We start from the raw sequence: 15,334 nt of genomic DNA, 5'->3' as shown, positions 1-15,334 counted from the left end.
AGTTAATAAATATTCATTGGTGATATTGATCGGCCTACTCTTGACAGGCATAGGCAAAGGCTTTCTACAGGCTTTTCCTGCTATTATTGGAAAGCAAATGTCAGGTGGGAGTTGTGGGTAGTAGGGAAGCAGGAGGCAGGCAGAGATATTCTTAGATATGTATCTAAGGGAGAAAAATGTGAGTCTTAAAATGTTGAACTCTTAATTACAGTAGGATCATTTCAAGCTTTCCTGTTGATGAGCCCAAAATTTATTATCCTAATGAGGTCAGCTTTGTGGTAGGATCTTTTAAGAGAATAGTAATAACAATTTTTGGCATTCATTTATGTTCTTGATTAATTTAAATATGTATAGTTTCACATTGTAAGTTCTTTGTTTTATATATATTTTAATTTTTCTTATGGGACAGCTTCCATTGGCATCTAACGATGTCTAAACAGGTTCTTTCCCTTGTGAAAAGGACCATCTCCCCCACCTTGTTTTTTTTTTTTTTTTATAACCAGCCATGGATCTAAGGGTGATGGTCTTAACTGACCTTTTCAGCAGTCATTTTGACCTAGCCCTGCACTGTTTTGATGGTACTCTTTACTTTTCTAGGTTTGCTGTGGAATTTATCCTCTAATGACAAACTTAAGAATCTCATGATAACAGAAGCCTTGCTTATCCTCACTGAGAATATCATCATCCCCTTTTCGGGATGGCCAGAAGGAGACTACCCGAAAGCAAATGGTTTGCTTGATTTTGATATATTCTACAATGTCACAGGATGCCTAAGGTAACGCCAGTCTACATCTCCCTCAACATTTTCTCCGTTGACTCTAAATACTGCATCCAGATCTGTCTTAAACTCTACCCAATTACCTGGAAATACAGTTAAAAATTATAAAGATCACTCTAAGTACTAGAAGCACAATATAGAAAAGAGTACTGTTTTTCCTGATATGTTTGATTCCAGAAGCTACCCACAGTAGCTCAGAGCATATCATTTCCAATAGGTAAACCGGAAATCCAATCCGAACACCTACAAGTCCGTGCAGACTGGAATTCCCTATCTCACAGGATTTAAGTCAGGCTGCATGTTATTTTTCAGTTGACAAAAATATAATTTAATGACAGGGTTAAAAAAAATAGTTTTGAACCTGGTGTTTTAAATAGGCAACAAAACCTAAAGGGATAGATTATCTTGCCACAAGAATAGCTACAAAAGAAGTTAGTTTGATCAGCATTTCTAAATATTGGGATGAAAAAGGTGCTTGAAATGTTTTCTCCCCTGGACTGTCAGGTGCCAGCTAAACCAGGAGGAAATAGAAATGCATGAAGGAAGAGGAAATGTTAGTCTTAACTCCTCTAGAAGTGTGTGTCTATATATTTGAAAATAATCATTGTCCTTTATGTCTAAAGATTAAAAGAAACCAAACAGATATGTAATCAAAATTAGGCAGCCCAGAAGAAGCTGGGGTATATTTTGCCTTTTGATCTTTTCTCTAGTTTCACAGTTCACATTTTGAGGGAATCTGTTTGGATGATAACGGAGGGAATTTATTATGGTAAGATGTTTATCTTATCTCCATAATTAATCACACTGTGTGTGCATGCACACGTGCTCAGTCGTTTCCAATTCTTTGTGGCCCCATGGACTGTAGCCTTCCAGGCTCCTCTGTCCATGGGATTTCCCAGGCAAGAGCTGTGGAGTGGGTTGCCATTTCCTCCTCCAGGGGATCGTCCCATCCCAGGAATCAAACCCACATCTCGTGTGTCTCCTGCAGTAGCAGGCAGATTCTTTACCACTAGCTCCACCTAGAAAGCCCATAATCACAGAGTAATACATATCAAATACCAGGTTTTCATGAAGAATTATGTTAGCCACTGAGAGTTTTTCAAAGATGAATGAGAAAATTCTTAAGAAACCTTTAATCTAGCAGGGGATGCAGATGAGCAAATAAACTAGAATGCAATGAAATATGTTACAGCAAATTTTTCTATAGCTCTCATTGCCTTACCATGGTGCAGCAGAGTTCTTAGTGTGGCAGATTAGGTTAGGACTGTTTCACTTCATTGTGTACATGGCAGGTACACAATTCAAACTTCCTTTTTTAAATCTTTTTGCTTATTTATTTTAATTAGAGTATAACTGTTTTACAATGTTCTGCTAGTTTCTGCAGTATCACAATGTGAATCACCTTCACACCCCTCTAGGTCATCACAGCACCGAGCTGAGCTCCCTGTGCTATATATAGCAGCTTCCCACTAGCTGTCTGTTTTACAGATAGTGTAAATATGGCAGTGTATATGTGTCGATGCTACTCTCTCAATTCGTACCACCCTCTCCTTCCCCTACTGTGTCCACAAATCCATTCTCTACATCTATGTCTCTATTCCTGCCCTGTAAATATGTTCATCAGTACCATTTTTCTAGATTCCATATGTATACATTAATATGTGATATTTGCTTTTCTCTTTCTGACTTACTTCACTTTGTATGACAGACTCTAGGTTCATCCACATCCCTGCAAATGATCCAGTTTCATTCCTTTTTGTGGCTGAGTAATATTCCACTGTATATATGTACCACATCTTTTTATCCATTCATGTGTCAGTGGACATTTAGGTTGCTTCCATGTCCTGGCTCTTGTAAATAGTCCTGCAGTGAACACTGCGGTATGCGTGTTTTTTTCAATTATGGTTTTCTGAGGGTATATGCCTAGTAGTGGGATTGCAAGGTCATATGGTATTTTTTGTTTTTTAAGGAACCTCCATACTGTTCCCTATAATGGCTGTATCAATTTACATTCCCACCAACAGTACACGAGGGTTCCCTTTTCTCCACACCCTCTCCAGTTTGCAGAATTTTTGATGATAGCCATTCTGACCAATGTGAGGTGATACTTCATTGTAGTTTTGATTTGCATTTCTCAAATAATGAGCATTGTTGAGCATCTTTCCATGTGTTTGCTGGTCATCTTATGTCTTCTTTGGAGAAATGTCTAAGTCTTCTACCCACTTTTTGATTTGCTTGTTTGTTTTTTTGATATTGAGCTGCTTGAGGAGCTTTTGTATTTTGAAGATTAATGGTTTTTCAGTTGCTTTGTTTGCAGATGCTTTCTCCTAATCTGAGGGTTATCTTTTCATCTTGTTTATGACTCCCTTTGCTCTGCTAAAGCTTTTGAGTTTAATTAGGTCCCACTTGTTTATTTTTATTACTGTAGGAGGTGGATCAGAAAGGATCTTGCTCAATTTATGTCAGAGTATTCTGCCTGTTTTCCTCTAAGAGTTTTATAGTGTCTGGTCTTTCATTTAGGTCTTTAATCCATTTTGAGTTTATTTTTGGTATGTTATTAGGAAGTGTTGTAACTTCATTCTTTTACATGTAGCTGTCCAGTTTTCCCAGCACCATTTATCAAAGATGCTGTCTTTTCTCCATTGTATATTCTTGCCTCCTTTGTTAAAGATAAGGTGACCATAGGTGTGTGGGTTTATCTCTGGGCTTTATCCTATTCCATTGATCTGTATTTCTGCTTTTTTGCCAGTATCATGCTATCTTGATTACTGTAGCTTTGTAGTATAGTCTGAAGTCAGGGAGTGTGATTTCTCTAGCTCCATTTTTCTTTCTCAAGATTACTTTGGCTATTTGGGGTCTCTTGTGTTTCCATACAGATTGTAAAAAAAAAAAAAAAAAGTTTTCTAGTTCTGTGAAAAATGCCATTGGTAATTTTATAGGGATTGCATTAAATCTGTAGATTGCTTTGGGTAGTATAGTCATTTTCACAATATTGATTCTTCAAATCCAAGAACATGATATATCTCTCCATCTGTTTATATCATCTTTGATTTCGTTCATCAGTCTCTTATAGTTTTCTCCATACACATCTTTTGTCTCCTTAGGTAGGTTTTATTCCTAGGTATTCTATTATTTTTGTTGCTTTGATGATCAGGATTGTTTCCTTAGTTTCTCCTTCTGATTTTTCATTGTTAGTTTATAGAAATCAAGGGATTTCTGTGTAATAATTTTGTATCCTGTGACTTTACTAAATTCATTGATTAGCTATAGTAGTTTTCTGATGGCATCTTTAGGATTTTCTATGTGTAGTATCACGTCATCTGCAAAAGTGACTATTTTACTTCTTTTCCAATCTGGATTCCTTATATTTCTTTTTCTTCTCTGATTGTCATGGCTGGGACTTCCAAACTTCCTTAAACCAAGTGATTCATGTGGCTGAGATGTTAATAGTCACTTGTGGAAGTGAAAGAAGTACACCAGGAGCCATGGCCTCAAGGACTGGGACAGAAATTCAGCATCCCTAGGACTCAATCTCCTGTTGACAGGCATACCTCAGATATATTGTAAATTCAATTCCACACTCCTGCAATAAAGTGAATATTGCAATGAAGCAAGTCACACAAATTTTTTTGTTTCCCAAGTGCATACATAAGTATGTTTATATTATACTGCTACTGCTACATCACTTCAGTCGTGTCCGACTCTGTGCCACCCCAGAGACGGCAGCCCACCAGGCTCCCCCGTCCCTGGGATTCTCCAGGCAAGAACACTGGAGTGGGTTGCCATCTCCTTCTCCAATGCATGAAAGTGAAAAGTGAAAGTGAAGTCGCTCAGTCTTGTCCGACTCTTAGCAACCCCATGGACTGCAGCCTACCAGGCTCCTCCATCCATGGGATTTTCCAGGCGAGAATATGCAATGGCAGTATGTCTTGAAAAAATCAGTATATATACCTTAATTGAAAAATACTTTACTACTGGGATGTCCCTGGCATTCCAGTGGTTAAGACTATGCTCCCAATGCAGAGGGCCCAGGTTCAATCCCTGGCTGGGGAACTAAGATCCCACGTGCTACATATGGCATAAAATAAATAAAGATTAAAAGAAGTATTTAATTACTAAAAATGCTAACCATCATCTAACAACACAGAGTTGCCACAAACCTTCAATTTGTTAAAAAATAATTGTAATGTCTATAAAACTCAATAAAGCAAAGCACAATAAAACAAGATATGTCTGTACATACCATCTCTGCTTACTGTTCTTTGAAGACTACTGGGCTCATTCTCTAAAAATGCAAACAAGCCTCCTCCACATAGCAGATCCCTAAACCACAGGCCACCCAGCAGAAAAAGTACACTTCTTTCTTCAAATGTCAGTCTCAGGGAAGGTTTAACCCTGGCACTGCTTCTGAAAAGTGCATATCATTTGAGCCTCTGTCCCCTGGATTGGCCAGACCTGAATCAAATACTTGCTTCATGGCAACGATGACAACAAGGTTTGTTAAAGTAGCAAGAGGGAGGGGAACACTTGCTGGGAAAATAAAGCAAAAATAGAAGACACCTTCCTCAGTTACAGCATATGCAGCCTTTCTGGGTCTGTCTACAAGCTTCTTTAAAGTCTTACTTCACATTTTTCCAAATATACATCAAAGTACAAGCAAACTACAAAATACTTGCTTTCCTTAGATATTATAGGTAATTTCATATAGTCAAGGCTTTGTTCAATTTTATTTCCTAGGAAACATTTTCCATTATCTTCCCATTAAATGCTTAATCTCCTAATCATCTAATACCAAAGATAGAGTTCATCTTTTCTATAAAACATTTTTGTGCCTCCTCAGACAAACACCATTACTTGTTTTTAAGAATTCAAATGGGAATTTTTACAGGTAAATCACCTGTGTACAGATTTTGCATCCATTACTGTTTTTATGGGAAGTTATTTACATACCTTTTTTTATTATATTGTGGACTCTTAAGAGCCTATGCATTGTTTTAATCTCTAATTCCTAGCACCTAACAAGGTTTCGGAGAAGGCGATGGCACCCCACTCCAGTACTCTTGCCTGGAAAATCCCATGGATGGAGGAGCCTGATGGGCTGCAGTCCATGGGGTCACGAAGAGTTGGACATGACTGGGCGACTGCCCTTTCACTTTTCACTTTCATGCATTGGAAAAGGAAATGGCAACCCACTCCAGTGTTCTTGCCTGGAGAATCCCAGGGACGGGGGAGCCTGGTGGGCTGCCATCTATGGGGTCGCACAGAGTTGGACACGACTGAAGTGACTTAGCAGCAGCAGCAGCAAGGTTTCTGACACATAGTAAGCAAGTATAAAGTATTTGAGTGAAATGGGTAAATGAATGAATGAACAAATTAAAATCCATCATAAGTTAGGTGGATAATCAAGCCTGGCAAGGTATCAAATTTGTAATGGAAAGTAATGAAACAGAAGTTAGAAACATTAGCTAAGGCCAGACCGGAGGCATTATAAAACATGCTAATGAGTTAATTTTTTTTCTTCTGTAAACAAAATTTATAATGTGGGGAGAATAGAGATTAAGTTCTATGTGAAGTAGAAAAATTATAATATCAAAATGAAAGGTATATTGGGAAGGTAGAAATCTAAAGACAAAGATATTGGTTACAAATCTTCCTGTAGTCTTCTTTTATGAACAAGGAATAGCGGACTTGCATGGTTTGAATGAAGCACATTTTTCAGATATATTTTATCCTAAATCTACTCTCATCATAATGATACCATTTTAAACTGTTTGCAAAGACAATCCAAACCACTGGTTTGAACTACTTTCAGAAGCAGAATATTACACAAAGACTGGGAAATTGAGCATCATGGTATTTGCTTACTAAAATAATCTATTCTTATTTCATCTGTATATCTAGTTTATAATAATAATAGCTAACATTTATTGTATATTATGTTGTAAAAACTGTTCAAAATGCTTTGTGAGAATTTCCTCAATTTATTCTCAGAGTGACCCTTGTAAAGTAGGCCTTCCCATTTTATGGATAGGGAAATTGGAGCTGAGAGAGGTTAAGTGATTTTCACAACATTACACAGCCAGTAGGAGACAAAGCTGGAATTCACATCTAGGAAGCCTGTCTCCAAAACCGAGCTCTTCATCTTGTCCTGGATATGTTGACATTAATCATTGTATACAAACTGTATATACCTGTTTACAAACTGCTCTGCTGTGGATTAAGCCTCTGCGCTTTACAATCTCGTAACCACAGAGTCAGATATGCCATTGTACAGTGACGTTCTGTCTTATTATGGGCATTATATCTGTGTTTCAGTAATTGTCTTTTTTAAAGAGTTCTATGCAAGTAGAACCTCTGCACTGAATTTCCTATTAACAAAGACAGAAAGCATATGAAGTTGGAGGTCTTTCCAAGAGAGGAGTTGGCTTTGTAGACTACTTCAGGTAGATGTCACAATGGGTATAAAAGTCAGTAAGGAGATGTAAATTAGAACCTAAGAAAAGACCTATAGGGAACCTTCAGTCAAATAGACTCGATTTCCATGAGGGTAGAGCTGTCTTGTGAATAGTTGCTTACTTCTTTTTTCTTTTTAATTTTTAAATTTGTATTGGAGGATAGTTAGTTTATGATACTGTGTTATTTTCTGCTATACAGCAAAATGAATCAACTATATGCATGTGTATATATATATGTATATACACACCCGCTTTTTTTGTGTGTTTTGTTCCTGTTTAGGTCACCACAGGGCACTGAATAGAGCTCCCTGTGCTATACAGTACGTTTTCATTAGTTATCTGTATTACACATGGTAGTGTAAATATGTCAAGCCCAATCTCCCAGTTCATCCTACCCCGTCTCTCCCTGTTTGGTGTTCATACATTTGTTCTTTACATCTGTGCATATATTTCTGCTTTGCGAATACGTTCATCTGTACCATTTTTCCAGATTCCACATATATGTGTTAATATACAATATTTGTTTTTCTCTTTCTGACTTCATTCTGTGACAGTCTCTGGGTCCATCCATGTCACTGCAAATTGCGCCATTTCATTCCTTTTTTTGGCGGAGTAATATTCCATTGTATATATGTGCCACATTTTCTTTATCCATTCTTCTGTTAGTGGACATTTAAGTTGCTTCCATGTCCTGGCTAGTAAATAGTGTAAATAGTGCTGCAAAAAACATTGGGGTACATATATCTTTAGGAATTATGTTTTTTCTGACTCCAACTTACTCTAAAAAGATTTTGACTGGTGTTGACTAGCTCTGATAAAAATGAATCTTAACTACATAAAAAGGTCATAAATGTTAACAAATATAATTTCTACAAGTTCACTGGAGGTATTGTCTCCTCTGCTGAGTGTGGAACCAACAATAAATTGGCATCCTGAGTGTATTTTGACATTGTGGTTGACTTAGGTTAGTGTGGCTAAATTCCTTCAATCTACCTTGGAATAAAACTTCTGCATACCAGTGATTTTGTCTCTTGATTAATATGATGATGAGATCAGTTCTGAGAGGGACCACCCAGGTCTTTATGTAGCAGTGGGTCAGAATGAATATGCTCTGCAGGTAAAATCTTTGTTTCATTAATGAACTTGTGACAGTGACTTCAGTTCGGCCCACCTGGAGCTGTTACCAGCTCCAATGCCATACTGTGAGATGGCATTCAAACAGGAGAACACACATGGGTTATCCTTCGGAAACTGCCAAGTACACCATGTGCATGCATGCTAAGTTACTTCAGTCATGTGCGACTTTTTGCGACCCTATGGACAGTGGCAATTTTTTCTTAAACAATATGATAGCATAATGAATAGTTTAGTAAAAGAAAAATAAATTGATACATTCCAATTTGTGGTAGAGCTGTCAGAAGCAGTTGTTAGAATTTCTTCATACCTCCACAGGCAGTGGCATCATGTTGCCACCTTGAAATCAGCCATGGTAGGAATATTTACACCACAGAAATTTGCAAATGCTACAAATCAGAACTCTCCCCACTCCCCTTTCCCTGCCTCCAGGGGTCAGACAGGCACTTAAGTGGACATGTGTAAGACTATGGGCTGCTGTCTGACTAGAAAGTGGGGGGGAGGGGAATGCTTACCCCAAAGAGAAGTAATATTCAAAGTTCTGGAAAACACTTTAAGCCAAACACAGACTCTTCTGAGGCAGCTGCTGTTAGCAGTATCATTCTTCAGTTGAAGAAATTAAGTGCCAATGACTCTTCCACAATAATAGAAGCAGTTATCAGAAATTTGAGAAAAGCAACTAATCCATGCTTCTTGGGATTTTACCACGTGGTCTGTCTTTCCTCTTGCTCTTATCCAACCCTGTCCAGTACTCGAGTGCCTGCTGTGTCCAAAGCACTATTTAAATTTCTGAAATTTCAAAAGGGAATGGGGCCTATTTTTGCCCTGGAGGAACTCCAGGTTTAGTGGGGGAAAGGCACCAGAAGAGATAACCACAATCCATTTGATAAGAAGTGTAGAAGTGGTCTGAAAGGACTGTCATGGAGGCACTGAGTTGCTTAACTGATGTTTCCTGGGAGTTGGGGAAAATGTTACTGGAGAGTCACATGTGGTAAAGGATGAGTAGCTGTATGAATGAATGTCTCCTCAATCATACCTCATCATTTCATCACTAGTTCATCTCTGTCCTTTTTCAGTATAGCCATATAAAAATATGAATTCACAAAAGTCTGAAAAGTTGCTTTCCTGAAGTCCTATTATTTGTTAACCATTTGCTTAATTTTATCTCCACATCTGATTACCAGTTATTTCCAAGACTCACAGACTTAGAGAACCAGTATGTGGTTGGGGGGAGGGGATAGATTGGAAGTTTGGGATTGACATATACACATTGCTACATTTAAGATAGATAACCAACAGCACAAGGAATTCTGATCAATTCTGTAATAAGCTAAATGGAAAAAGAATTTGAAAAAGAGTAGATACATGTGTATATATCAGAGAAGGCAATGGCACCCCACTCCAGTACTCTTGCCTGGAAAATCCCATGGACGGAGGAGCCTGGTAGGCTGCAGTCCATAGGGTCGCTAAGAGTGGGACACGGCTGAGCGACTTCACTCACTTTTTACTTTCATGCATTGGAGAAGGAAATGGCAACCCACTCCAGTGTTCTTTCTTGCCTGGAGAATCCCAGGGACGGGGAAGCCTGGTGGGCTGCCATCTATGGGGTCACACAAAGTCGGACACGACTGAAGCGACTTAGCAGCAGCAGCAGCATGTGTATATGTAACTGAATCACTTTGTTATAAACCTAAAACTAATACAATATTGTTAATCAGCTATGCTCCATTATTAGATAAAAATTAAAAAAACACACACAACCATTTCTGCATTGTTAAGTCTACCTCAGAATTTGCCATTTTGTTTACGATAATAGGACAAAATGGCAAAACATTATGAAACATATTCCTTTTTCCTAGTTGTATTTTATGCTGAAGAAGAAAAGCAATTGGTAATGCATTTCTCCTGCAAATGAATTAAAACTTAACTCTTTCCTACATGTGTCATGGTTTAGTAAATGTGTTTTAATGAATGTATAATATAGTTATTTGTACTAAAATTTATAACTGTCTTAAAAGAAAATTCCATTTTCACTTATCACTGAAGATCTAGCTAGGGTGGGGAGTAATCAGAGGAAGCAAACTGTACTTCCAGAAAGAAAAGCAATAATTATTAGCCTTAATCCTGATGAGCCTCTTGATTAAGGACAAGTTTTTTGGTAATAACAATACCAACTACTTTTTGGAAAAAGAATATCTCCATGTAAATTTTTAATATATTCAATTATATCTGCTGCTGCACAATAAAACATGTATTTTTGAATTTCATTTTTTATAATACCTGGATATCAAACTTCAGAACTCTGCTGAATCTGTGTTTCCTTAACAGTGCTTTTCATTCTGTTTACCTTTGCTTAGTTATCCCTTATTCTGAATACTCCTGACAAAAAGATTAATCTGGTCTGTCTCTATGCATAATCCTATTTAGTTACTCAAATAATTAAGAATTAGATAATTAAATGAAAGTCTTAATTTCTCTTATTATCAAATAACTATTTTCCTTTTCGTAAGACAGATCTTTAGTAAAAGTTGATGTTCCTTGTCCTGGAAGGAACAAGACATGTAGGTTGTACAGCTTTGTTCTGTTCCCAATGTTGCTTCTGTTTGCAGAATGAGCAGCTGACTTTGGCTGATGTTTGCGGATACCTGCAGGATCTGATGTTGACTTAGAGTAACAGAAAAACTCTTCTTTTGGCATAGAGTTTTTGTTCTTCTGCCAGTTCAAGTGAGGCTCCCCTTTTGTTCTGTGCAACCACAAGCTGCCTCTGCCGCTTTCTCTAGGTTAATCACAGACAAGGCCCAACTGTTTGATATGTATCAGCTGAGAGCTAAACAAAAACCCAGACCTAAATCTCAAATATCAACAGGAAGAAGGATGCCTCCTTATCAGCCAGTGTCTTATCAAGTGCCTATTGGGTCTTAGAATGGACTCAGACCAAGCTCTTAAATTGACTGGTACCACTTGGGATACGATTTATAACATGTGTTATTAGGAAGCCTATAATTGTTGGTGAAAATGAAAATATGGCCACAGTTTTTTAAAACCATTGTGGTGATCACTGAGTATGCTGATTAGACCTTTAAGATAGGTACATTAACACACATGTAAATTTGTATGTTAGTAGAAAACCACCTATTATCAGAAGTAGTCCCTCGTGTTTTTTGTTTTTTTTTTATCTCTGCATCTTAGAATTATCGGTGGTGAAATGTCTTGAAAAGATTCACTCCCCTCCTATTGTTGCCTGCCATTCTCACGCCCTGGTGGCTAACTACGGCCTTTAATTCCAGTTGTCCATACACGACATTTGGACATTCTGTGTTGTAACAAACTTTCTTTCAATGCTGATAGGCTATATTTGACAGCTTGCCTGCAATAGCCCCACACAGATAACTTTTTTTGGAAGGGCCATTAAAAATCCCATTAGAAGTGGGTAATTCTGATTTTAAAGAATAGTCATAGGTCAGGAATCTGAATGAAATTCAGCACACCCTAATTTCAGGAATTTTGTGAAAGCATAATATTTGCAAAGTATACAGTAATGTCTAGCACATGCACTAAATTGCAGTTATTCCTATCATTTGACACTGTTCACATTTTGGTTTGCCATATGAATTTAAAGTTTATTGTCATTAATCTTAACAAAGACAGTTCTTTATTTTAATTCCAGCAAGGTCCTGGGTGTTTGTTTTCTGTTGTTTTTTTTTTTCACTCCTTTTGATTGTGACACTGAGGAATGTGTGAGATAAATGGTCCTGGAGAGAATCAGGAATCACTGATTCGCTTTCAGATAAATCACCTGAAGTCTCCTATGTGAAGTTTTGGTTAGAGACATACAGAGGTTCAGATTCTATTTTTTTCTCACCCCTTACAGGTCACATTACCAAAAAAATTCTTCTTAATATCAAACACAAGCAGCTAAAGTTTGCACTGGTTCCTCCTACTCAGGCGCAGTGGAGGTGAAGAGCTATGAACCAGCCCTGCCTTTATATTTAGAGTAGTTCACATCCTTCTCTACCCATCTCCTCCTGAGGCCCCAGCCTCTAGCCCCAAAGACCTGATACTTACATTTTAATATATAACAGGGTACAGTTCTAATTTCCAGAAAGGTGCTCACATATTTACTCAGACTTCTGCTAAATTATACCAAGGGGAAATAAATTCATCATTTAATCAAATTCAAACCATAGACACTAAATTAAACATTTCCAATATATTCATTGGGTTTCCCTGGTGGCTCAGAGGGTAAAGCGACTGCCTGCAGTGTGGGAGACCAGGCTTTGATCCTTGGGTCAGGAAGATCCCCTGGAGAAGGAAATGGCAACCCAGTATATTCACTGGTAACTCTGATAATGAACTTTTATCGAGTAACTACTGTGGTTTTTATGCTCTTTTTTACTTTTCAACAAAATAGTTGTTTTAATATATTTCATGAACAGTTTTGAGGTAGTTCTCCATATTAAACCTCTATTGGGCTACATCTAGGAAACAGTGAAACGTATTTCTCAGGACTCAGGAGACACAGTGTGAAAGGATTGATTCTTCCTAAGATTAGCCTTGTTAATTCTCTCATTCCCACAAATTTATGTATGAGTTGTTGAAAAAATACTGTAAGATGAATTTCTTAATAATTTCCTAATAATTACTGATTATTTTCAGAGTGATAAATAACAAATTCCTTTCTAACTAGTGACCTCTATTCATGGATGTATTGCTGTAAAATAATCCACCCTTATCATTTATATTTCTGAGTATCTGAGTAAGGTAGGAACTATTTTTGATATGCAAGAACAAATATTGAGGTAGTAGTGTTCCATGCACTTTCTGTCAGCAAAGGTATCAGCTGTCAGGAACCCCTGATAAGTCCCGTTTCAAGCCAGTAGAGTCTGGATAATACCAAACTACAAGACAACAGTTAGTGTGTGTGAGCTGGAAGTACTGCCAAATTGAATTACCATCCTCACCCAAAATAAACAGCTGAAGTTAAACAAAGCTGAGTCATTCATCTGCACGGTGTGTAAGGGGCTTCGCTAGGAAGAAAGACCTTTTGATTTGTCAAAGCCATTTTAAAACTACTGCCATTCTCCAAGCCAGATGTTGAAAAGGTCAAAGGGAAGCTTTAAAATATGATAACACTGTCTCGGAGTTGGGGGACATATGGTACTTGCTAAACAAATGGCAGACTGAATGAATGTTAGATAAGGTTTGCTCTACTCTGGTGCCGCCCTCAGCGCAGAATAAAGAACAGCTCTCCTATCCTGACTTCACCACTAACTTAATCTCACCAGTAAAAGTAACTTCAGCTCTTTGGTTTCTCCATGTGCAATATAAGGAGACGGTGAAAGATGCTTTTTCAGTTTTGTCAAGCTTCTTAAGATCCCATGACCTTAAAGGCCTCAGAGAATAGACAAAGGATCTTGGTTCAAATAATCATTTCTTGAGAAAAAAATTATAGGAAAAAATGGTTTTATTTACAGTCTATGAGCCAATTCATAATCTTTTTTGTAATGGTCAAAGTATCAAAATCTTTCAAGTACAGTGAAAATAAGGAAGTGAATAATTACATTAGAAACATCAAATGAGAACCAAAGTCATAGAGGGGATTTTGTTAAAAAACTCATTGTATCATTTCAGCAACCATTAAATTATTAGTACATGCTTAGTTTTAGGGTCCTTGTCGTATCTCCTCAACTATTAGGTTGGATTCTGAAACTGCATTTTCATGGGGTAAAACAGCCGAATATAGATGTGATCTCCATGGGAGCAGGTGCAGTGCTGGGTACTCCTTCCTTGTTCCCTGCAGTTCTTTATACAATGCCAGGCACTTTTGTTCTTTGACAATATGTATTGAAAACAGTATCTGGGGACAGAAAGGCTTTTTAAAATCACTTAGTGCAGTATATTAAAGATGAAGAAAATATGACCCCCAAAGTTCTCAGAATTGTAGTTCTTTCAGTGCTCAGTATCACACTGAGACATTATACACAAAAAGAATATGCTTTGTAATGTTCTGCCTACAGTGAAAGGAGCTGGTCTGATAAATTTTATAGGAATAGCTCTTAGCCAATGAAGTTAGCAAAAGAGAATAAGGGTGGTTCTCAAAACTCTAAAAACCTGAAGTCGTTCTTTTGTCATTCTTGTTTATAGAGTTGTCAACATTTTTGGAAAAAAATATTTTTAAATAGTTAATGTTGACAAGAAAAATTAATACAAAGGAACATAGTAATACCAGCATAAAAACATTATCTGAATCTGAAATATGATCCCTAAATATATTACTTTACTTTATTTAATAACCTTCAGTGTCTATAAGGAAGCACCTTCCACTTGTAGATTTAGTTACTGTTTATAGAAGGGTGTCATGGCTTAGCCAAATTAGAAATAGACTAAGTGCAAAGATGTTTATAGGTCAGGCTTGTAACTTAGATCTTATACACTGTGAAACTGCATTTTTCGTGACATCTCTCTGTCATTTTAATTATAGAATCATCACATTTTAGAGCATTTGGTTTAATATTTGTCAGTAACAGTTTATGCTGAAGCCTGGAAAACCTCCAAATGGTATAGTCTAACACTCTGTATTTACAAATGAGGAAACTAAGGCCCAGAGAATTTAAGAAATTTTAATTTAATTAGAATTAAGGCATGGAATAAGTTGAGACTTGGACATGTAGTGTATTGCTACAGCTAATATGCCATTTATTCTACTTTTAACTGTAAGATGTTTTCCTCATATATTTATACCCTTTCAAAAATAGGGTGAAGATTAAGTAAATAATGCTCTGACCTTGTTGCTTGGAATGAAGTAGACAGAAGGCTTATATTACACAATGATGGGTTATGAATATATTTTTAAGTTGTGTCCAGAGTTGATGACTATAGGGAATTGGTGATTTTTTGAGTCTAGGACAATTCTGTTATACTTTGACAAATTTTCCAGTGTTCCCTTGGAAGAAACTTTGAAACAAAA

General features: G+C 37.1%; 1 protein-coding gene across 1 annotated transcript in view; it reads left to right on the top strand.

Moving 5' to 3' along the window:
• The window catches only part of PKP2 (plakophilin 2), an 81,349-nt gene that overhangs the window by 48,516 nt on the left and 17,499 nt on the right, over positions 1 to 15,334 (top strand). The window contains exon 6 of the mRNA XM_055573853.1: positions 598 to 775. Coding sequence (XP_055429828.1) covers positions 598 to 775 — 178 coding nt within the window. The remainder of the gene's footprint in view (positions 1 to 597; positions 776 to 15,334) is intronic.

The sequence above is a fragment of the Bubalus kerabau genome, chromosome 1, assembly GCF_029407905.1.
Source record: "Bubalus kerabau isolate K-KA32 ecotype Philippines breed swamp buffalo chromosome 1, PCC_UOA_SB_1v2, whole genome shotgun sequence".
Taxonomy (NCBI): Eukaryota; Metazoa; Chordata; class Mammalia; order Artiodactyla; family Bovidae; genus Bubalus; species Bubalus kerabau.
The sequence above is the reverse complement of the archived record's forward strand: the minus strand, read 5'-3'. Positions and strand labels throughout refer to the sequence as shown.